Below are 25,977 nucleotides of genomic sequence, written 5' to 3'. Positions count from 1 at the left end.
GTCTCTCCTGCCCCAGCTCTTTCTTCTCATCTCCTCCAGGTGTCCTCCCTTATAAGCATCTCCCCAGACTTGCTCTAGTCATATCCCTGACTCCAGGCATCGTCTTACTTTAAAATATTCAGCACACAGCCTTAGGAATCATCTTCCAAAAATCACAGCCTCAGTGATGCTGCTTTCTTACCACTGCTAAAAAACACTTCAAGCAACCCCTCCTTATTTACCAAATGCCACACTCTAGACCACAAGAGAGACGGGAGTAGCATGCTAACAGTGACTTAGCATCTGTGAATGGACCAAACACTGTACAGACATCGTTCCACTAAATTCTCCCCCAGATCTTGCAATGGAGGATGATACTAGCCCCATTTTACAGCCAAAGAAACAGAGGGGAAAGAGATTACTGATTTGTTTCAAGTTATCCAGCTAGTTATGTGGTTGAGCTAGGATACAAGTTCCATTTGTCTAGTTGCAAAGCACATGTTTTTAATTGGCAAGGGATGCCGGTTCCTGAAAGGATCCTCCAGTCCACGGTACGAAGATGAGTCGTAAGGATTTAGGTGAAATCACTCAGCAGAGCTTCACATGGCTGCCTTGTTCCTGCCGTGCAGGCTCCGGCCAAAATGTGGCCTCCTCAGAGAGGATTTTCCTGACAACACTAGCCTCAGAGGAAGAGCCTTTCATATAATCTCAAATTGTCTAACTCTTCATCCGATTTTCGTTTCTTTGGCCTAATACATAAATGCTCAACAAATACTGGCTTATATTTGCTTATCAGTTTATAGGGGGAAAACTTTTTCTAACTTTTGGATTTTATGAATTAAAAAAAGGAAAAAAAAAACAATTCAACATAAAGCAACTCTTAACTCATTCAAATTACCAATAAGGAAGGAGAAATTTTACTGAAAGTAAGCAAAATTTTTATTTAAACAAAAATTTTAAATGCCTAAATTCTTGTGATTTTAAATTTAATTGTAATAAATTTTAATAATTTTTAAAAATTATATATATTTATTTATTTTTTAAAGATTTTATTTATTCATTTGACGGACAGAGATCACAAATAGGCAGAGAGCCCAATGCAGGGCTTGATCCCAGGACCCTGAGACCATGACCTGAGCCAAAGGCAAAGGCTTTAACCCACTGAGCCACCCAGGCACCCCAATTTTTATTTATTTATTTATAAATTTTATTTTTAAGTAATCTCTACAACCAATGTGGACCTTGAACTGACAACCCCAAGATCAAGGTTGCACACTCCTCCAACTGAGCCAATTACATGTTATACAATATAATATAATAAGTTATATTATAGCTGTTACTTATTTACACTTTCAGGCATGATGCTCAAGTCAAGTCCATACAGTATTGTATCTTATACAATCTTCATAATAAAATCATGAGGCAGGGGCCTTTGGCTCAGGTCATGATCCTGGGGTCCTGGGTTGATCCCCAAGTCAGGCTTCCTGCTCAGCAGGGAGTCTGTCCCTCCCTCTGCTCATGCTCGTGCTCTAATAAATAAAATCTTTTAAAATTTTTTTAAAAATTTGAATTAAGTCATGAGGCCGATTCTAACATCATGGATGGGGGTGGGTGGTGTTTGGAGGGCGGTAATCAAAGCTCAGAGACATTCAGTTACTGGTAGTAACTGGAATAAGTGGAGGATCCGGAACTTAACCTCAGATTTGTGTGACCCAAAGCCCATGACTGCCTTCTCTCACTGAACTGGGGGGATATAAGCAGTTAGATGCAAGACAACTTTGCTTTCAATGAAGTAAGTACTTTGGGACATCCTCAGATCAGTAATCTCTTCTAAAAAGAATTACGCCAGAAAAGCCTAGTTTTATTTGCAGCAAATGATTAGAGACTCTGTAAAGAAAGAAGGTTATCTATTGTGTTTACTCCAGTCTTTGTTTCTGAAACAGCACATCATGTCCTACCTGGGCAGCCTCGTAAGTGATGGTCTTGGTCTCAGTGTGAACAATAGGGACATCTTTGGTTGGGATTTCACTTTTCACAGCGGTGGCAGTATCTGAGATGGTGACGGTCTGAGTCTTCACCAGGGGAGGCTGTGAAGCAGTAAAGAAACAGAGTTAGTTACCAGAGTCTTCGGAAGGCTGCGAAGAACTAATCTTCTGACATTGATCTGATCAAAGTGATAGCTCTAATCAAGCCAAGGGCTAGATCAATCTCTGCCCAAGCCTTGGAGACTATTCCAAGTAGCCTTGACAAGGTGTCAAATCATGAGGGATATTAAAAAACAGCATTACTGTAATCATTTTCATATCCTTAATGGAAAGCTGTAAGATCAGACGGTTACGATCAGTGATATAAAACACTTTAGACTGACCTTCAGAATTTGAAACTGTTTGCCAAATAGCAGTCACTTTTGTTTGTCCTTGTGACTGTGCCATTACAATTAGGAAAATCAGTCACATTTCCTCCACTAACTACAAATGGGACATGAAACAGCAATGGCACTGGAACACTTTATCCTGGAATTCATTAACTTCTTTCAAATCAATGTCAGACATTCGCTTTGGATTTATTGAGAAGGAACAGTATTTGGAAAACTGGAAAGAAAATCATCACTCCTACCACCACCTGGTGATTAATCTCAGAATTTCAGAAGAATGAACATTAGTGGAGTATCGAAGGCTTCTTGTCCATTAGCTCACCTTGCCAAAGACTACAAATCACCCTAAAACTACCAGTTGATTGTGATAAAGTTAAGTGGCCACCCATCTTAGCATAGGAGATTAGTGCCTGTGAGCATGGAAGCCCTTGTGAGTGGGGTCAGTGGGAGTGGTGGGCTGTACTATGTGGCTGCAATACAGAAATCATTATCTGGGGTGTGAAATCTCAAAAAAAAAAAAAAATCAGTTGCCTCTTCTAATGAAGAGTATTTGAAATTTTGAGCATGGCCTCAGAACACTAATGGCTCTTCACCATAAAAGTCTCAGAAATTCACCTCTGTATATGGCCCACACTTGAGCAAAGAAAAGAGGAACCCACTCACACCAGCTTCATAAAGATAAGCAGATGGAACTTACCCCCAAGAGTTTTAAGTCATCAGGGGTGAAAGCGTTTCTGGCCATGGAATTAATTCCTCTGAATAAATTTATTTGTAATAATCAAGGGGTTTGGTTTTATTCTTTGATTCTGAAAAAAGCAGAGAGGTGACTGCCCTCACCACCACCACCACCGCCACCTCCACAGAGTAGATTCTGGCCCTCTCCCAGAGTGAGTCATTAGACCTGCATCACTGAATCGGTTACTACCTGGAAACTTCGAATGAGGCTGGGGAACTGGTTACCCACACGAGAGTCATGAAATGATCCATTTTGCTTTCCAAGTGGCTCTCCTGGTGTAACATGTTCTTCACTACTCTCTGCCTTTTTTTCACCAAGTTGCAGCTGAGAGGAAGCTGGCGATACTGAGAAGTTTAAGGCACTGTCCTGTTCCTCCATTCCTATACATTCCCCACTTGAGCCTCTTGGTATTTCCTTAACATCAAGATAGCCAGCTGCCCCCCGCTCCTTCTCTTCTGTCTCCTTGCTGCTTATGGACAGGGAGCCAAACTCAAAGCTTTGTGGAGACTCCGACGGGGTGGTCATTTGGCTCTTACTAGGAATTACTGAATGCTTGGGACCATCCCATTCAGAGTCAGGGTTGGTAGATGGCCCCTTTGCCACGGCAGCCACCTCCTCTGTGCGAATGCCATTTATATTCTACAAATGAATGAACACATACAAAAGCAAGAAGGTTAGGAATAAGTAGGGAATACAGTGAACTCTGAGAATCAACAATGATTTTTAAGATGTCTTGAAAATATCAGTATTAATATAAACCAAGAATCTTAGCTCCTGAGGTAGCCAAAAGGAACAACTGCTCTTCATTCATAAATATATTAGTGGTCTAAGCAGTTCCAACCTCATTATGGTCTTATTTCTATAACCCTGTTAACCTAAGAACTAATTTTGATATGCCTCACATAGTACCAAGCACTTTGTGTTACTATGATCTTCCATGTATAACACATAGTTTTCATACTTAAAAGAGTTACTTTGCCATTCCTGAATACCTAACTTGTTACTATACACAGGGAACAATGCGATTTATGAGCCAATCAAACATCTTCTCCAGAAGCCTGATCAGGTTGCAAAATGTTTCATATCACCAAACCATAAATATCATACTAGGCCCTGATAGAGAGACTAAAGTCTCGACTTTGGATGGTAGGGATTAAAACATCGAATACATCCAGAACAAACTTAATCCAACCACTGTCATGAAATTAAGTATCAAAAAAAGTGATTTCTTTGTAAACATAATAAAAGTGACCCAGTAGCTGAGACACACTTTTTTTTTTTTAAAGATTTTATTTATTTATTTATTTATTTATTTGACAGAGAGAAATCACAAGTAGATGGAGAGGCAGGCAGAGAGAGAGAAGGAAGCAGGCTCCCCGCTGAGCAGAGAGCCCGATGCGGGACTCGATCCCAGGACCCTGAGATCATGACCTGAGCCGAAGGCAGTGGCTTAACCCACTGAGCCACCCAGGCGCCCCTGAGACACACTTTTTAAGAAGATTTTTTATTCATTTATTCAAGATAGAGCATACAAGCAGGAGAGAAGGGCAGAGGGAGAGGGAGAAGCAGACTCCCCACTGAGCAGAGAGCCTGATGGGGGGCTCTATCCCATGACTCTGAGATCGTGTCCTAAACTGAAGGCAGATGCTTAACCAAATGAACCACCCAGGCACCCCAAGATATATTTCTTCACAGATGAATGACCTATTGCCATACCTAAGAAGTAAGTCCTGGAAACAGTTCCTTCCTGGATCAAGTATCTTACACCACAGAAAAAACAGACCTAAAATAAGTACTTCCAAGAGAATGTGGATGACAAGGTAACATCACCATGGATGGACATAAACCTAAAGTTTAAAGAAAGGTTCTATTAGGTAGAGGAGAAGGAATTCACATGAGTAAAAAAGTAATATGAGCCAGGTGAAAAACCAACAGGCTTAAGGAAGAAGCTAAATGTCAGGAAAGGTAAACACGTGCATGTGCTCTCCAGAAAGCCACGTGGGCCTGAAATTTTGCCAAGATCAACTTCCCATATTACATACCACCTACGAACTTACTAACAGAAAAGGACTCTTTTCAAAAGGTATTCCTGGAATCAATGACACATGCTTGGATTGTACGTACACATGTTACTGCTCAAATCACAAGACACGTATTCTTATTTTTTAAAAAATTGCTGCTGCTCCTAGACTTGCAAACCAACCTACATTGTGATGGATATAAACCAGTGCCCTATTAAGTCAAGCAAAGAGGTGCTGCACTCAAGAACTTCAGGCCATACTTCTAAGCCATCTTGAAACCATCAACTCAAGAACATCCCAGAGTGGTACAAGTTGAATTCAGATTAGGCAGGTCTTTCATGGACTGATTATGAAGATCACATGATCACACATGGCATGAAAAATGGGATTGAGAGAAAACAACAGAAACTGTCTTTGTCTGCAGACAAATCAGAGATACATAAAATATTCTTGCTAAGGATATGTGAATTTCCTCATACTTAAAATGAGAAAAATACCTGGTTTGACTCATGGGGTTCCGAAGATAAAAAAAACCAATATACGTGAAAGCACTTTGTAAATTCTAAAGTGCCATATAAAGGCACTTAATTCAACCAAAGTTCTGAGTACCTAGAATATGCTAGGACCTTATTTACTAGAATAAATTAGTTATTATTTACGCACTGTCTTACTTTCTAGGGCACTTTTCTCACCATTTCTTTTGAGTCAGACCAAGCTGTGAGCTGTTCAAAAATAGATCAGCTGGTAATAAACAAATAGACTCTCTCAAATTGTTATATGCTAGCTCTAACACTATGAACAGCATATACAAACTCACTCACATGGAGAAAAACTTCACGGCTTTTCCAAATAATTTTGTCACAAGTGAGAAGGCTGATCTATAACCAGGAAAATATCTAAGAAAATCAAGAGCCGATTTTATACCAGTCTGCTCAAGTGATATGTGGTGGTCTGCCGTCAAGAAGCCATTTGTGAATTGAACATAGCTTAGGCCAGGAACACCTGGGCAAAGTTGCCTACTGTTGAATAAAACTAGATCAAGCAATAATTTTTGTTTCAAAGCATGTGCAGAGGAGACCGCCGATAAAAGCTGCAGCCATAATAACATACTTCAACAAATATTTGCTGACCACTTAATACATGTTAGTCACTGGAAATAAAAGGAAAATTAATAACAGTTGGGTTAGATTATCACTTAGAGCATTCTCACATATGGTTAAATCAACCTTCCCAGTTGGCTCTGTTGTCCAGATCTGGACACAGCCAACTACTTACTGGACATCTTCCCAGCCATATGGAATGCAATATGCCCCAAGCTAAACTCATCTCTGCTGCCGCCTGGACCTGCCACCCCAACTTCCTCCATCATTTCTGTTATATTGGTAAACGGCACCATCATCCGTCCAGTCTTCCAAGCCAGAATCCTGAAATCATCTTCAATGCCTTCCTAATATTCATCCAACAACCCCCGTGAATTACCACAAGTCATTTCCATTCCATTTTAATATTGCCCTTATCTATCTGTTTCTATTCCCACGCTTACTACCCTCATTCAGGCTCTTGTAATGCCTCCCTTCACTTACTGCTAATGCCCTAAATAGTTTTTCTTCTTTGCTTTTTTCCTTCCTTCATTCTCATCTCAAACCTTATTTATTTATTTATTTATTTATTTATTTATTTATTTGACACAGAGAGAGAGAGAGAGAGAGAGAACAAGAACACAAGCAGCAGGAGTGACAGAGGGAGAAGCAGACTTCCCGCTGAGCAGGGAGCCTGATGTGGGGTTCGATCCCAGGACCCTGGGATCATGACTGGAGCCAAAAGCAGACTCTTAACAACTGAGCCACCCAGGCGCCCCTCAAACTTTTCTTAAACAGATCTACTCTGCTGCTAATGTATTTCTTTTTTTAAAGATTTTATCTTTAGAGAGGCAGTAAGAGAGAGAGAGAGCACGAGCCAGGGGAGGGGCAGAGGGAGAAGCAGACTCCCCACAGAGGTGGGTGCACCCCGCTCAGGGCTCAGTCCCAATCCCGGGACTCTGGGCTTATGACCTGAGCCACCCAGGCACCCCTAAAGTATTTATCTCTAAAATGAAACATCGAGAATTCCATTTTGCCACTTAAAAGTCTTTAGTGGTTCTTCACTGTCTCTGGTTAAAGTTCAGACCCTTTAGTAAGACATAGAAAATAGTTTAAAATATGACTCCTACCTCTCTCTCCAGCTTTACCCTGCCACACCTCCACAGATACCCTTCTTTCCATTAACTCAGTTTCTAGCACAGCATGCTTTCTTTTGCCTCCCTGCCTTTGTAAATATTGTCAATATTGTTCCTTCTGCCTGAAAAGTCCACGCTCGGCTCAAGTGTCATTTCTGGAAGTTCCCCCCTACTACCTAGAGTATGCAGATACTATTCCTCTTTTGTTCCCATTGCACCTTGTCATTACTGGTTTAGTAATCCATCTTTCCTGTTAGACTGTGGGTTTCTTGTGTGTGTGGGGGGAGGGTGGGTAGTGGAGATAAGGATTTCTTATGTTACTTAGCTCTGTATCTCTCTTATTCAGTTTTTGGCACATAATAGATGTTCAGTAAAAACTGAACATTGCTGAAAGTATATTCAATAAATCCAGGTGACTTGAGAAGTTCTGCTTGGCCTTGTGCTATTTAAAAACTGAAAAGGCACGTTTAAAGAGAACATACAAAGTGGGAGTGCCTGGACGGCTCAGTTGGTTATGCATCCGACTCTTGACTTTGGCTCAGGTCATGATCTCGGTGTTGTGAGATCGAGCCCCTCATCAGTTGGGTGTGGTGCCTCTTTAAGATTCTCTCCCTTTCTCACTGTACCCCACCCCGCCACACACACACAAAAGGAAAGAATGTAAAAAGTGGTCCACTTGACCAGACCCACTCTCTCTTCCAGGATTTTATCTCCTACATCAGTAAAGAGGAAAAGTGACATTATCCATGTTCACAACATGCCAGATAGTGCACTAGTCACCTTAGTAGGTTTCCTCACTTAATTTTTCACAACCTCACTATGAAGTAGTCACGACCTCTACTTTAGAGATAGAGATGAAGAAACAGAGAGGGTAAGCAACTCACAGCTAGTTAAGTGATGGAGCTAGGGTTTAAACTCAAGTTGGTTTCTCATTCTAAAGCCCATTTCTTCCATGGCAACAAAGTGTTTCAGGTAAGACCAGAGGACATGTCCTATTATGTTCAAAATAATGCATCAAACCTTACTATACTTTTGAGAAGTACTGAGATTGTCTGAAGTCCTCTTAGTAGAATCTGATTTCAGTGTCCAGCACTATCCTTTTAAAAATAAGAAGGCTGTGGGGCACCTGGGTGGCTCAGTGGGTTAAGCCGCTGCCTTCGGCTCGGGTCATGATCTCAGGGTCCTGGGATGGAGTCCCGCATCGGGCTCTCTGCTCGGCGGGGAGCCTGCTTCCTCCTCTCTCTCTCTCTGCCTGCCTCTCTGCCTACTTGTAATCTCTCTGTCAAATAAATAAATAAAATCTAAAAATAAATAAATAAATAAATAAATAAAAAGGCTGAAAGGCCAGAAAAGATGGAGGCAAAAAGAAGATACAAAATCTCCATGACACAACTCCCAAACTTGGGCAAGTAATGGTAAGTGAGGAATGTTAACTGACAGCATTGTGCCTTTAACTAAGGCCATCAGGAAGGGCCACTGGATTATATAAGACTCTGCGCAACAGCATATACCAGATTGGCCTGGAAACTTTAAAGGAATCTTGTTAGGGTATGAACAAATATAGGACTGTGTCTGAACCTCCCACAGTAACTGACAAAATTGAGACGTAATGTGATTCAAAGGTGTTAATTCAGACGTTGCTTATCTGGACTGATGGGGAATCTAGAAGAAGAAAGATGCTACAACAGTAAGACCAGCTGCCTGTACAAAGTACAGCCAGCTTATCTAGTTGGTTTCAAGAACAGGAAAAGCAAGAATGTTAGACAAATATTTAATTGAGAATACTATTAGAAAGTTTTCAATTTTATTTAAAAAGAGAATGGTACCTGCTAAGTATGATAATTAAGAATTAAGTATTTTCTTTGGGTGGGGAAAATCCAAACATTTTTCTTTTTAATGGTTTTCTCTTGAAGAGTATTTATTTAGAAGGATTATGTCTCAGGATCATCAAACCCTGGTAGGTATGTGCCCTTCCAAGTTATAAACTACCTCTTCCCTTGACTTAAAGATCCCAGACATCATTAAGAGCAGTGCCACTCCATTAAATGCAATCCAAAGACTTTTTCTCTTCACGTTATTTTTGAAGCAAGGTATTTATAGCTCAGACGAATGAAAGAACCACAGTTATGCTTAAAAGACTATCTTATCCTATAAGAATCACAATGAAAATAAATCCTGAAAACTTTCCTAAAATTTTGCCACATAAGAAAAAATATATATACTTTTTTTTTTTTTTTTTTTCCTGGAGGGACCATATAGTAAGTTTTCCCACACACATTTGATCATCTGTTTCCTGCTTTAGTGAAGACTGATTTTACCTCTGGGTGGCAACAGAAAAGCAATTCCTTTCTGTATTAGAAGTGAGAAAAGAACCTGCTATTGTCTCATTTTATCTTTCTGTATATTAAAATTCTGGGTATACAATAACGACCAAGTAAAGAACAGCAGTATCACTGCTACCTTGCCATGTGATTTCAGGGAACTACTTTCACCTCAGGACCATAATCAAATGTTGGAAGAAGGCAAAAATGCTAACTTCAAAGACTATACCCTCCCCTTGGTAATGTGCTGTGCTTTATTTCTTACCCATTTAAAAATATTTTCCTGTGTATAACTACACACATTAAAAAGATTTCAGTGCATATTAAAATATCAGTAGTAGTAGCAGAAGTGCAAATAAATTTTTTTAAGTACACTCTATGCCCAACGTGGGACTTGAATTCACAACCCCGAGATCAAGAGTCACATGCTCTACTGACTGAGCCAGGCAGGCACCCCAAGAACTGCAAATAACTTAATTTCTTTCTTTGTGTTTTTCTGTATTTCTTGACCTTTCTAAATGAGTATGCATTACTTTCGTTATAAAAATGTTATTTAGGGTGCCTGGGTGGCTCAATGGGTTAAGCCGCTGCCTTCAGCTCAGGTCATGATCTCAGAGTCCTGGGATCGAGTCCCGCATCGGGCTCTTTGCTCAGCAGAGAGCCTGCTTCCCCCTCTCTCTCTCTGCCTGCCTCTCCATCTACTTGTGATTTCTCTCTGTCAAATAAATAAATAAAATCTTTAAAAATGTTATTTAATTATTTTCTTATGCAAGCTTTTGTATCTGGTTTCATAATGAAATAATCTACAAAACCTGAAGAATCTGGTAAACAATTTATGAAGTGCTGATAAATCCTTAATGTCCTCTAAACATTTAAAAACAGTTAAAAATAGGGGCACCTGGGTGGCTCAGTTGGTTAAGCATCTGCCTTTGGCTCAGGTCATGATACCAGGGTCATGGGGTCAGGCACTGTGCCGAGCCCCTCGTGGAGCTCCCTGCTTCTCCCTCTCCTCCCCACTCATGCTCTCTCTCACTATCTCTCAGTCTCTCAAATAAATAAATAAAATCTAAAAAAAAACCTGTTAAAATAGTTTCCTAAAAGAAAAAGTAGTTAATAGAAAGAATGCTAAGTAATGTAAATGATTGGTAACTAATATAAACATTCTCTTTTATATATATAATATAAAACCTTAGTAATTTATCAAGTGGATTTTGAAAGTCAAAGTCAATGACTGTGTACTTAATGTATCTGGGTGGAAAAGAAATAGCTCAACTTCAAGGTGTAGCTTCATTATATTTTGTTTAATGTCTTCTGATTTAAAAATGGCAGGACTAGTCTCAAGAATGTGAATAAAAATATGGTTGTATTTGTGATGTAATTCCTTAGTAGATTTTCTTATTAGAGAACATAGCTCTGAAACCAGTAAAGACATGCAAAGAAAATTACCATTCTCCTGCCAGACATGATAGCAACTGGGAATATAAAATATTAAAGATCAAAGATTCCTAAAGCTTGATCTGAACAGTAACTCTAGATTAAGTGATATATATACTACAAATCAACACTATCACACTTGAGTCGGAATGATTTATATTTTTCTTTCTTTCTTTCTTTCTTTTTTTTTTTTTTTTTTGCCTGAGTGCCTTGCACCTCAGGCTTAAATCTTGTTTTATTGGAATCAAGTATAAAACATCAGAATGACTGAGCAAATTCAATAAATGGTTTAAAAGCCATCTCAGAAGAAAAACATCTTTTAGGTGATTTGGGGATAGATGAAAGAAAGAAGCGATCGGATCCTACGTACTTAGATTTAGTTGAAGATTTTGACAGTGATATGTACAGATGTTAGTTAAGTATATCTACACAAGATAAATATACCTTTTTTTAAAAAAAAATCTATTTATTTATTTGACACAGAGAGAGAGATCACAAGTAGGCAGAGAGGCAGGCGGAGAAAGAGGAGGAAGCAGGCTCCCCACCGAGCAGAGAGCCCAATGCAGGGCTTGATCCCAGGACCCTGAGACCATGACCTGAGCCGAAGGCAGAGGTTTTAACCCCTGAGCCACCCAGGTGCCCCAAGATAAATATATCTTATGGTGGTGGCAATGGTGGAAGCTTGCAAAGAAGGCAACTTTAATTAATTAAACTCGAGAGCTGGTCTCGAGTTTAATTACTGTGTCTTGTTAATTTTTTGGTGCATTCGCAGGTATGATACTGTTACATTAAGCATCAAAATATGCCAGTCAATAATATTATTGAGTCCATACTAGCAGAATTAGACAGCTGACAGAACAATTTTGAATGAAAGAAGAGAATAATCATGTCAGTTATAGAGATAACTTCTAATGAGAGCCTGGGAATCAGTATATGCTGAATTTTGAGTTTGCAAAGAAATGCCTTTCCCTAATATTTTATTCAATGCTTCCAAAGATCTATCTCTAAAATACTTATGAAAAATTTATCTTCATATATGTCCATGTTTAATGGATAGTATAGACAAATATGAATAAATATGGGTGTTCTTACTTACTAAAAACAAGACAAATTTTAAGAGAGGGCCATTAATATGCTAAGTTGACATTTTATTTTATCGAATGGATGAAACTGAGAAGTAGGAAACACAGATAATAACTGCAGAAAAATGTTCATAGTCCAGCCGGACCAAAATACAAATTCTCTCACTAAATTGCATGACTATCTTGGTCTAACCCACTTTACCAATACCATCTTTTTTTTTTTAAGATTTAATTAATTTATTTGACAGACAGATATCACAAGTAGGCAGAGAGGCAGGCAGAGAGAGAGAGGAAGGGAAGCAGGTTCCCTGCTGAGTAGAGAGCCTGATGTGGACCCTGGGAGCATGACCTGAGCTGAAGGCAGAGGCTTTAACCCATTGAGCCACCCAGGTACCCCTACCAATACCATCTTAAACCGTCTCAAACACTCTACTCCAAATCAGCAAGGGTTTGACCCTGACATAAATATTCTTAGGGACTCAGCCACAGAATACCACAAATACTTTTTTTGATGAAGCTCGAATGATTCTTAGAGGTTCAAAATGTCATTTGGTTTGATAATGAGGTGTTTTTGGTTTGTTTGCTTCTGGGTATCAGTCGAGTTTTCTTTTGATGTTGTGTGTGAGGTTTGACTTAATTAATGGGAATTTAAGCTATTGATCTAAATATCTCCAATAAACATGTAAACTACTAATTATTTTCTTCTAAAAAGTTCAAATCCTTTTATTGAATGTTTTTTGCTTTTTATTTTATTATTATTTTTAATATATTATATGTTTACTTTATATATAAATATATAGTATATATTTATGTAATATATATATATATATATATATGAATGACTTGGACTCATGACCCTGAGATCAAGACCTAAGCTGCGATCAAGAGTCAGACCCTTGTGGTGCCTGGGTGGCTCAGTGGGTTAAAGCCTCTGCCTTCTGCTCAGGTCGTGATCCCAGGGTCCTGGGATCGAGCCCTGCATGGGCTCTCTGCTCAGCGGGGAGCCTGCTTCCCCCTCTCTCTCTGCCTGCCTCTCTCCCTGCTTGTGATCTCTGTCAAATTTTAAAAATTAATTAATTAATTAATTAAAAAAAAAAAAAAAAAAAGTCAGACCCTTAACAGACTGAGCCACCCAGGCACCCCTATTTAATGATTTTAATACCAGAAACCAGATCATCCTGGGGCCCAACAAAAGCCATGACAACTCTGCCTCAACCACAACCAAGGCCTCATTTCTCATCTTTATCTTCTGGATCCTATACACTAAGAGAGATCCTATTTCCGGTTCTGGGACATTCTGTAGGACTCAGCCTGGAGGATTTAACTTAAGATAAAGTGATTCCAGCATTAATAAATCAATCCATCAGTGGTTTCAGGATCTTAGAGAACCGTTCTCTTTTCTGAGAGCCATTTTCATAATACCCAGTTTCATAAATCACTAGGGTTTCACAAATTCCAAACTTCTCCTTAATTCACCCTCTGTAACGTTTACCACATTTTCATTTGGGGACTGAGTGACTTAGGAGACAGCTGTGGTGTGACAGAATGTCATCAGACTGAAACATCGAAGACCTGTGTTCTGGTTCCAGTTCTTTCACTTAAAAAACGCTTGTTCTTGGGCAGGCCTCTCAAGCTCTGAGACTCTGTTTTATGAGAAGAAGCAAGAGCATTGCTGTTATGATTATTATGAGGGTTCACTGTACAGGTGTTCACAGTGAAGTGATGGGCAAATACTAGACACTATTTGTCTTTGTACTCTATTTCTTAAAATTCTTCCTTTTGCAAAGAAACATGAACCAGAGCAATAAAGACATCTACTCTCTACTTGGAAGTGTTTCTTGAGCACCCAAAGTGGGCCAATCCTATATATTTAATTAAGGCTGGTCTTCCTTTCGGCTTAGCAAGTTCTCAGCCAGGTTCTCCTTAGATTTTATTTTATTTATTTATTTTTAAAGATTTTATTTATTTATTTGACAGACAGAGATCACAAGTAGGCAGAGAAGCAGGCAGAGAGAGATGGGGGAATCAGGCTCCCTGCTGAGCAGAGAGCCCGATGTGGGGCTCGATCCCAGGAGCCTGGGATCATGACCTGAGCCAAAGGAAGAGGCTTTAAACCACTGAGCCACCCAGGCGCCCCTCTCCTTATATTTTGGAGAATATCACCAGACAGAATTTTGAAGAAAGAAATTGTGACAGAATATAAGAATTAAAATAGGTACACTATGAGAATATTTAATAAATATTCCTGATTCAAGCTCCTTATGAAAAACACTGGATAAGCCATTTTTTAATAGTTTTGAGATATATACTATCTGCTAAAAAAAGAAAATTAGGAAAAACATTTCTCATTAGTCACAAATTTACAATCATTTAAAACTTAATAGATTTATTGCTATTTCTAAGTCCAAATCATATCTATGTTACTACACACAGATTTTGCTTCCTGAAATTATTAAATTTTCTGTAAAAAGAGCCCATGATTTAACATACTACCTCTATACTCACTTTCCAGAATCTCACTTTCCCTAAACCTACCACATTTATTAAACTAGCATTTGTTTTCACATTTCCCTGCTGAGCAGAGAACCTGATGTGGGGCTTGATCCCAGAACCCCGGGATTGTGACCTGAGCCGAAAGCAGAGGCTTAACCCACTGAGCCACCCAGGCGCCCCTCGTTAGACTTTTTTAATAAGATTTATATAATCAAAAAAATAAATACAATAAGAAAAAGAGAGTAAGAAGAGGGAGGCAATGGGATTGAAGGACAGGGTTGTGCACAGACACACATACACCCACCGAGCACATTACCCTTGCTTCGCAAACCCAGTAAGAAATGCTTTGCACCGCAAATGCCCACAGAACCAGCAGGAATCGAGGTTATCTTGCTAAGCACAGAAGGAAGATACCCAGCAGTAGTGTCCAGCTCCTGGTTCTTTACTAAAGTAAACAATAAATATTATAGTCACTTAACTTATCAACAGTCTATTTAAGTAATACCCACAAATGGTCTGCAACATGCAAACTAAAAAATGTAGAACCCAATCCTGATTAGATCAGTTAATTGCGAGTGCTTTGTTTCTACATTTTTCTCTTTAACAAAACATGGGAAATTTATGTTTCAGCAAACAACGGCTTTAAATGCCTTGGGGGGAAGCTCTAAAAAAATGTCTTTATACATTAATTTAGTATCAATATTTGTAATCTTATTCCTGTTTTGAAAATTAGTAATAACTGGTGTTTCCTGTGGTTGTATGACAATCAGTAGGAATGTCAACCTGGTGATTAAAAAAAATTTGTTAAAACAAATACTTTTATATGGGCACTTGCAATAAAAGATAAATCAGATGTGGTAATAGCTTCTTTTGTAAAAGCCATGTATAAACAGCACATAAAGATGACAAGTCAAGCAGCAATAGCCCATTCTTCAGCCAAAAAAGGAAACGAATGAAGAAAGAACAAAATTCACCAAAAAGAAAATCATTCTCTAGCCCCCCACACCCCTCAAGAGCCTCATAAATAATAGTTTTGGTACACTTTCAGTGGAAAACTCAGGCCAGGTGACAGTTTGAAAAAGGACATTAGAATCACAAACACTCAGGATGGGGATAAACTAACAACAGAGTAACCATGTGGCTAGCAAAAGATGAATTAAAAATTCTATCTTTCCTCTCTAGTGTGCCATACCTTATCTTGCATTTCTCTTCATTCTAAAGTTTCTCTCTTGGCTATATCCGCCCCCACTCTTTTTTAAAAAATAAAGTTAGTATGCTATTGGTCCCTAGCTAGAAATATACCCTTGTAGTGCTCGCTAGCTTCTCCACAAAACTTGAGTCATTTTCATGGTTCTTTGCTATTCTCTGGCATATAAAGATTACATCTGGATAAAGGGGCTTACTTAGATGTTGGCCTTTAGTAAATTATAGTTGGTAAAACTGCTTATTATAAGAAAATCACTCCATAATGCAGCCTCTCGCAAATGCCAACAAATGAAATTTGCCAATGACAATTATCCTTCAAACATAGTTTTTATAATTTCCTTAATAGTGCTGTTATTAGATTATCCCCAGAAAAGGTGACTGTAAAAGCAACGGCTTCAAAATCAGTGCCTGAGGCAAAATTTTATCTATTAGGTAATAGAAAATTTTGCCTTAATACTGCACTCACCAGCAAGGACTCCACAGATCAAATGAGTGTTCTCAAACCTGAATAGAGCTATAGAAGTCAAAGTTTTCAGCAAATATTAAAAGTTATACTAAACAAGTCTAGGAGATCAGAAGCGTTTGGTTGGTAAATTTTATTTCAAGATGCTAAGAAGGGCTAAGATAGAGAAATGGAGATAGAGAGGAAGGAATTATAACCAGTATAAAAACTCTGATCACTTAATATGGAACACAAATATATTTGGCAGGATTTCTCAGAAATCCCAATTCCAAAAATGATTAAAGGCATAATAAGTACTTAAAAAAAATCATGGCCCAATTTAGTATCTAGAAAATTTAATACCTAGAAAATAACATTTTGATTCCACAAAACTAAGTACAACAGGAAACTCTTATTAGATACTAACTAGCTGTATCTTCTCTTCCTGAAAAATCCTATAATAATGAAAATGACTTTCCATTGTAACATTGTCAACAAGTTCCTAAAAAGAACATGGCTTTGAAGAAACTCTTCAAAATTTTATACTACTCAGACACAGCCATGAAGTACATACTTTGAGCTAGTAAACAGACCACTTCAAAATGTAGAGTGTTGGTTTTAAGTAATTACCTGGGTGATACAATAGAATCTAGAACTAACATAAGAGATAAGGTTTACCGGAGGTGAAGTGAATAACGCAGTATACCTTCTGTTAATTCCATATTATAGGAGAACGCTCTCCTCACACCCACATATCCACACCCACTCCATTCTTCACTCTTCACTATGATCACAGTGGAATACTGGATGGTTAATAACCACTAATTTGTAGCGTGCTTTATAAAAAAACAAAAGACAAACTCAGCATATTAAAAATGCTTCTAACAGATGCGACAATTACATGTGTTGCAGTGACTGATTAAGATGGTTAGAAAAAAGTTATTTATAACACTTGGTATAAATAAGTCAAATGAGTTCCAAGCTGATTTTAAAACATTAATATTCCAAGAACTGAACACATGTCAAGGTTATGTCTGCTTTAGGACTGAGCAAAAGACAATTACTGGGACATAGAGAAGAGTGAAAACGTGGAAAAACAAGGGAACTTTTCAAGAAAGACTGATGATGTTTGATATGTTTTTTTGCTAATCCCCTGACGCAGAAGTTTCTTCTCCCTTTTTTTCCTCCCCCCACCTTTTTTTTCCTTTTTTGAGTGGATCTATATACTGCATTGCTGGCTCCTATTTCCTTAATGACTACTATCACCCAGAATCAGATTTTCAATAAGATTTATTCATGATAAATTTACATATTAACAGCAAATAACGTGAGAAAAATATCAAAGAAAACGTTCCAAAAGAGAAGTTCTTAGCAGATTTCTTTAGGCTTAAATATCTTGCTGAACTGCTAAGGGATAAACAATTTATTCAGCCTAGTATTAGAGCTAAAGCATCCTGGCCCAGAGAATGGAAAGGAACGTAAATTTACGGATTTATTAGAAAGCACCTCCCAAAGCTAAACATAGACCAAGAACTTCTTCAGAACACAATCATGACCAGGTCAACCAGGAAGCAAAGACACTCCCGAAAGGATATAAATTCATTTTATTCTGACTTATTGGTCAATACTGTCCTCATAGGCCCCAAATCAGGGGGGAATCCTCTTAGGGAAATCTCTTTATTTAGAACAAGGAACCCTTCTAAAATGTTTTCCTTAGATTCCCAACCTTAAATTTATACAACTGTTTGAAACACTGAGGCGTACCAAAACTTCAGAGTAAAAAATCATTTCACATTCTTTACCACGTTTGTTAGATACCTCTAAAAACTAAAGAGAAAATGAATTTGGGAATTGTTTCTTTATTCCTTAGGGGAAAATGAAAGCAGACCCTTGGAAACCAAACCAAACAAAGGGGTTAGCTGAATTCATCGCTAAATATATTAAAAGGACAGTTAACATTGAACAATCTGGAAAACTGACAAAGGCAGGGGTGCTGTGATGGTTACAGATATGTTAGATTACAGTTCTGGTGCACCACAATTACTAAATAAATAGAAAAAATGCATTGCATTTTGTTTTCCATTTCTAGTCATAAACAAGACCGAAAATACTTCAACACTGAATAAAGATGCTAGAGCATCTACAGCTCTTCAAACAGTACAAAGGCAGAAAGAGTAAATTTATCGGTTCTCTGGTTCTCTAGACCTGTATCAGGGGTCAGTCAGCAAACTACAGCCAACAGTTCAAATCCAGCCCACTCCTTATTTTTGTATTGCTATGAGCTAGGAACGATTTTACATTTTTTAACGGTATGGAAAACAAAATGATATTTAGTGACCATAAAAATTACATGAAACTCAAATTTCAGTGTCCATAAATAAAGTGATGGAATACGTTCATCTTCATTTGTTTGTTCTCTATGGCAAAGTTGAGTGGTTATGCCAGTGACTATATGGCCCGTAAAGCCTAAAATATTTATTATCTGAACCTTTACAGAAAAAGTTTGCCAACTCCTGGTCTACCTGATATACAAAACCCTTGATATCACAAGAGTTTGATACACTTGGTGTTTTTATACCATGTGAAACCCAAGAAAAAAGGATCAAACTCTTCTCTGCAATGTATTTTGATAAACACAAATTGTCAAATATCAGTTTCCCTTTATGGTGTCACACTCCAAGATGCATTCATACATACAAATAAGCACCCGGTCTCAGTAATACCTTCCATAGGGAAAACAGCTGGCTGTTACCTTTGGTAAATGGGTAAGAGCTCTTAACTGAACCAAATTATAAGATATTAACAAGAGAGACTGACACCTACTACAGGAGATTTCTTTAAAGAAACCACGGACCATGCTACAGGATTAATAAGAGAGACTGTGGCTTCTGGCTCATATATGAGTTTTTGGGCTACTCACATATACTGATTAGGCTTATGGTGATTAATTTGGCATAAATCTGTGTCCCAATACAAGAGATTCTACATGAAAAGTTAGAGTTTATCCATTACCATCTGTGACTAATCATTTAATCCAATTTAACAAATTTTAAGTATTTGTTATATATCTGAGATACAAAGGTGATAGATTGGCAAACAAAGATGCATAAAACAAAGACTCTCACCTTTGAGAATCTCACAGTTTTGAGGAGACAGGTACAAGCTAAAAGAGATGGATTAACGTCATTTCAAATTTTTAATACCACTTTTTTGATGGGGATCTAAGCCATCATCAGAATGTTACACAGAAAGTAAGTTTCCGTAAGTTTACCATAGCACAATGATATAAATTAAATCACATGGGGGTGCTAAAGTATGTAAAGATTAGTCAGTCAGAGAAGGCATGCAAACCTAGAATGCCGCCTCTGGCAGTATGCTCCTTCAAAATAGAATAGTGATTCTGTCTTGTTAACAGATTCTGGTCTACAAGAAGTTTCCAAAGATACAAAACTATCCCACCTCCTCCCTTTCATCTAAAAAAAAAAAGGAAAGAAAGAAAGAAAAAAAAATCCCACGTGCCTATGTCATCTATGAAGAAGCTCGGGGATTTCCAGGAATTTCAAGATGTTCTTTTTAAGAAAGAGGGCAAGTGAATGGATAAGAACATAAGATGAATAAACCATTGGCAAGCAACCGATGGGCAACGGAGCCAGAAAGAAAATGAGCTGATAAAACCAGGACAGCTAGAAAAAGAAAGAAAAAGGCAGGATAACATGTTAGAAGGAAGATTGGGACAGATCTGGATATCAGATGGTAAGTTATCTGAGGGCAAGAACGATGACTAATTCCAACATGGGAGTTACATTTAACTATGTGAATTTAATATGAAATAATATGAAAGATAGAAAATTCTTCAGAAGGCTTCGATTCAGGACCAAGAATTGAAATCTATAGGGAAACAGATTTTGAGTTAATATAAGAATGATGTCTACGCAAAAATCAGAGATGTCCAGATGTAGTATGCTGTATCTTGGGAGGCTAGAGATCACTTTGTCCATAAATGTTTTTAAATCACTAAATGATACGGTACAGAAGAGTCAAGCATTGGAATGGAGAAGAGTTGGATCTGGGGCTTATCCAACCCTAAAATTCTGATCACGGTGCCTCTTTGCATCTGCAATACATAATGAGGGCAATGAATAAATGCATAGCAGTAACCATGGTTCCCACTTAAGTTTTAGTCTCTATGTTTCATTGAGCTAGGATCGTGTACATATGAAGACTCTTCTTTAAAGAGAATAGAAGAGAAGAAAATGAGAGACTAAACTGCACCCTTTAATGACTTGGGTGGGGAGAGTTCTGAAGAGATAGTTGGGACTGATGCTTCTCCTGCCCTCTTATCTTTGAAATGTTAGATTTACTCTATTATTTACTGTGAACAGAACTCTGACTATAAAGTGGGAGGCTGTTCTCTGTATATCAATCACATAAGATTAGAAAACCATTTCTAAAGCATACACTTCCTCAATGACCTGTCACCCACACATTTAGTTAGGCTATGATTGAAGTTATTTAGCTTTTAGCCTGTATTTCTGATCTGTGGGAGTAACAGGCTACTTCTTTTTGTCTCTCAAGTTTTAGTAAGATAAGAATTTCATTTATGAAGTGAAATACTCCATGAATTTCTAATTATTGATCACACCCATCCCTGTTCGCCTTCTGGCTTCCTCCCTCTAACAGCCATGCCTTCTTAACCATTTCCAGTGCCCAATCCCAGGTCCATACCAATATTTGTTTGTTTGTTTCTTTGTATCATGCTCTACTGCAGTAAAGAAGGAGATCCTAAGGCATGAGGGGTAACAGAAACAGAAATGAGAGCAGACTCATTGGTCCACTATCCACTACAATGTGGAGGAGGCCAATACAGTTATCCCATATGCCATGCATAATGGAGAACAGAACAAGGACTCATCTCCATTTCTAGTACCAAATTACAAACAACAGGATTAGTTTGAGTGCAATGAAAACAAGCAACATTTTTTTCTCAGTGTGGTAGAGAATGCTGTAAAGAAGTTTGGGATTTTCTAATTTCTGTAAAGAATACAAGGGATGGAAACTGTAGAGAAGTTTATATACCTTTATTATACTCAATACTTTTGGGGGGAAAAAAACAAAACAGCAACAATGTGAAAAAGTGTCTCATACTATTTTTGAATTTTCTGTCTTCCTTTTGTAAATATATGATCACTAGGTAAAGCCCAAGTATAAATTTTGCTTGCTAATACCATTTAAAAAAATAACCAAACCTCTTATGCTGAGTATATTCTCCATGCTTATCTGTAGGAAATATTATAGAAGTAACTCAGGAATGTAGGAGACAGTAAATCTGCTTATAGCCACAGAAAATTCAGAGAAATTTTTACAACATTTACTAGAAAGAAATGTACTAGGATCTAGGATGACAAATGGAAACCTAATCCACAGAAAATCCCCAGTCTAATATTAGTCAATGGAATCATTTTCTCCCTCCAAAACTTTTACCAGAGATGTAAACAAGTTGTAAAATTGATCCACATGAACTGAATCTCCTTCATATTCTAAGTGTTAGCATAAGAAAATGGCTAAAAGATAGGTCCAAAGATTGATGCTGGGTTTATTTTCAAGTTTGGTCCACTGTAAGAATACCATAAGGATAAGATGAATTGTTTAAGAGTACGATGAATTTGGAAAGACATTTCTACCTTCAGTAGTTTTAAATGCTTGGTCAAATACCAGTAAGAAGTAGACAGAAATCAACACAACTATTTAAATGCTTGCTTTCATATGAAAAAATTCTAAGAAATTAATGTCTGTTGATTTTTAAGTTTTCATCTCCCCAGTCCCCAAAAGACCAAGAAATGAACAACAACAACCTGAACTTCTGGTTCCTGGAAAACGTTACAGATTCATTCTCATGAGGTAGGTTTGTCTCCATGTTACTAGGTGGAAATCTGGGCACCAAGTAGTTAAGTGAACTTCTCAGAATCACCCTAGAAATGATTAACAGCAAAACCAAGGCAAAAACCCCAAGACTTTTTATTGGTCTGTATTGATACCTTTAGTCCAAATTGGCTTTTGTTTTGTTTTGTTTTGTTTTGTTTTGATTTGATTTATCAACTGGCCATTAAGAAGCTGAACCAGAATAAAGCCAATACACAGTTACTTGGATCTGTCTCTGGCATTCAGAATGGAATGAGATATGAGAAGGAAACTAAGATTATTTATAGCTTTGTAACAAATATCAGCAGTATTAACAGTAGTTAATACAAAGCTATAACGTCTACTATTTTTTCCTCTGTTAACTGTGATGGGTATATCTTTTGAACCTGCACTGACCAGCTTAATCCAACACAAAGGTTTGGCACTTCTCCTCTCAACCATTCTTATCCCATTAATCAGAGAAAGTGCCTCTCCTTTAACCATCAGTAAAGATTTCTGAGGACTCCTGCTGCACTTCAAAACACTGAAAAATATTATTGACTTATGCTGGACTTTTAATGGACTTGGAATCACTCTAATACAAAGGGAAACAAAATCCAAGGTGAAGTTTACAATAATAGTTAATAAAAAGCTGTGTACCAGGATGAAAACTGAAAATATAATCATAAGCCATTATAAAAGTAACAATAAATTCTGATTATTTCCTTTTCAGTTTCCTGAAAAAATTTTAGAAGACTCTAACCAATGTTACAGTTTTGTTATTTCATAAGGAAAGCTCTTACATTTCTACTTCAAAGACAAAGGGGACTACTTAGGATAATCACTTTCTGTGTCAGAGGACAGCTTTGCAATGTGTTAGATTGATTGAAGTTTCTCTTTTCTTATTATGAGTGAATCAAGAAATATGCTTAGTTACAAAATATTTGTTATACACAGACATAGCCTGTGATGTGAAAGATACACACCCATATAAGATTTTAAAATTCAACCTGCCCTTCCTTCTTTTCCCATTTTGGGGGGAAAGCCTATGATGACAGAAGAACAGTTTTCAGGAAATACCAGAGAATTATTTCTACATGTCTCCAGAGAAAAATAGAATTGTGGTGGGTGTTGAAGGACAAAAGATTCTTGGCATTAGTGTTCTTTCTTTCTTTCCTTCTTTCTTTCTTTTTTGCTGTAAGAAGCCATCATCTTAAAAACAAAAGGTCTTGTTTAGAAGTTTCATCAACTAAAAGTGTTGAGAAGTAAAACAAAGTGCAAAAATCTCAGTTTGATAACCCCATGAACTCAGATTTCAAAACAAATATTTGAGACATTAACCAAAGCATCCATATTGGTACATCCAAGTGCCATAAAAAGTAAGCTGCATGCAAGATGTCATTAATACCGAGGTAAAAAATAACAGGTTAGACATCTGAGTTGTGTTGTGAAAACAAAGCACACCCATATTTACTTCAGCGAAGCCTTAAAAATCAACATGCAAACAGAGGGACACATACTTGTCACGATAGAACTTTAGCTCACAAAGCCATCAATTAAAAACAATTGATTTCAACACAAATGTAAGAGTAAACAGGTCTGAAGTCTATCAGGAAAACAGAATATATCAATATATATTTTTTAAGCTTGTGATAACGGCTAAATATTGCTACTAGCAATATAATTACTTAAGTCATAAAGAAATAACACAGTATTAATTCAGAGAAGGGTATATTTATGTACAAATCTTGAATAAATCTGTATTCTAGGACTTTTAAAGATGGGTACAGTGGTCTGTAAATTCAGCCCTGGCTGGAGGCTAAGGGGCACCAGCACAGCACCATTTCCCTTAAACCTTCAACATTCTACTTGTGAAAAGCTGGCATTTAACCTTTGCAGATCCCTTCTATAGACCAGGCAGGATAAAGATGTTTTTCCCTGTACATTTCAGAAATACACATAAGAAGGCCACAGAAGTCAAAAGCCCTTTTCCAAAAAAGGCCTTTGTATATACTGGTTTGATATCTCAAGAAAAGGAGTGGTTATGGATTCATAGATTAAAATGTATCATTTTAAGGCTTTTGAAAAATTAACAAGTTGAATTTTTTTTTTTTAAACTACAGAGCCCATGCCACATAAATGACTATAGAAGATTAGGAAATATTCCATCAAATGTTTCTATGAGTATCCTGCTTTGCTTGTTAACAGTGGAGAAGAGGACATAACAGCAGTGAACAATACACACATGCAGGACAGAAGAGTTAAACCTTTTGGGGGAAAGTACCGACTGTCACATACTTATATCTGATTTCTCTGAACTTGTTAAGCATCAGTGAGGAAAAGCTGGCTTGGGCAATCCATTGCTACTCCTTTGTACCCCACAATACACATTCTACGAAGAGCAACATTTTATTGACAGAAAAATGATCAAAAAGAGCTCCCCTAGGACAGTGAACTATGACGATCAAAGGGTATATCATACAGGAGATAACACAGTAGAAGTAAATGACAAAAGTTCAATGGTTTTAGTCTTGACATTTCGGATGAGCACCCTGTTTTCCGATCACAGAAAGATCAACCACCAAACAGCCAACGCAAGAATCACGAGAAAAGACATCATGAAAGGAATACGAGGAGATGATAAAGTACTAGAGTAGAGGTGGCACTTTTTGAGAGACTTGTGATCCTCAGGGATTGGAATAGAAACCTTGGGAAGAAATTCTTCATTGTCTTGCTGGGGCAAGGCTCTCTCAGTAGATCTCTCTTGCCTTTTAATTTTCTCTTCATCCTGCACTAACAGAGCACGTTGCTGTGTCTGCTTTCACGGTAGAAGATCAAGAAAGACAGAGAAAGATGAACAAAATGACAGATGGAAAAATGCTCAAAAATGATACTTGGGGATGTGCAAAGGATTTGGGAAGATCTTTTGGGACTCTCTTTATTTTACTTTATTTTGGCAATTTGTCCCAGCAAAGTCTCTATAACATAGTCGGGTATTCAACAGATAATTTTTTGAATGAATGAACATTAGAAGTCTTGAAAGTTCAAGCAATTACTCGACTTCCTTAGCAAGAGTATTTTTCCTCCTTCAAGGATACTCATATATGAATATTGGTCATTTTTCATTGCTTTAGTGCTGCCAATTTTTCTTAGATCACTTGGGTAAAGCCAATAATGAAGCATTCTTCTCGCCATGAGAAAAGTTAGTTTTATTACAAACAGAATGGCAGAATATAAAAAGTTATCCTCATATCCCCTTCATATAGATTTAAAAAACTGCAACAGTTCAACAGCAATTAGCTTTTGTCAAGGGAATAAAAATCTTAATCCCGTACATTTTAAAGATTGCAAAAGAAAAAAGTATAAAAGTTTGTATGTGCCTCCAAGGTCTACCAAAAACAAACACCCCCCCCCCCCCCACAAATCTCAACAACTGTAAATGTCCTCCCTCTCTTGCAGAATCATGATTAAAAATAATAGTAGTAACAACCATCATGAAGGTTTATACATCACATTAAGCAGAGTTTTTGACAATTTTAAGGTGAGTTGCCTTTTCCAAATGTCCAATTGAGAAGTTTTTCCTCCCCCAACAATTTCTGTGCTCTGCCATCTAGTCAAGAGACGTTATCTATGAAAGGAAAAATTTGGCTCTAAGTTCTCTCAGTTGGGCCAGCCTTCTCTGATCAGTTTGGACTTTTGACACAGGTTCTTTGCACACCCCTAAGTGATATGTATCAGGGAGAAAGTAGCTTGGGGACTGGTCAGCAAAAAAGAAA

General features: G+C 37.7%; 1 protein-coding gene across 34 annotated transcripts in view; it reads right to left on the bottom strand.

The window, feature by feature from the left end:
* The window catches only part of EPB41 (erythrocyte membrane protein band 4.1), a 189,916-nt gene that overhangs the window by 14,198 nt on the left and 149,741 nt on the right, over positions 1–25,977 (bottom strand). For 13 of the 34 annotated variants that reach the window (XM_082684755.1, XM_082684762.1, XM_082684764.1 and 10 more), the window contains 2 exons: positions 3,279–3,728; positions 1,938–2,066 (listed from right to left, as the gene is read on the bottom strand). In XM_082684755.1, coding sequence (XP_082540881.1) covers positions 1,938–2,066; positions 3,279–3,728 — 579 coding nt within the window. Of the gene's footprint in view, positions 1–1,937; positions 2,067–3,278; positions 3,729–17,575; positions 25,959–25,977 lie in introns of those variants that run through there. The other 21 variants (XM_082684772.1, XM_082684770.1, XM_082684771.1 and 18 more) reach the window with 8 other exon arrangements.

The sequence above is a fragment of the Mustela nivalis genome (assembly GCF_964662115.1).
Source record: "Mustela nivalis genome assembly, chromosome: 10".
NCBI classification, from domain to species: domain Eukaryota; kingdom Metazoa; phylum Chordata; class Mammalia; order Carnivora; family Mustelidae; genus Mustela; species Mustela nivalis.
The sequence above is the reverse complement of the archived record's forward strand: the minus strand, read 5'-3'. Positions and strand labels throughout refer to the sequence as shown.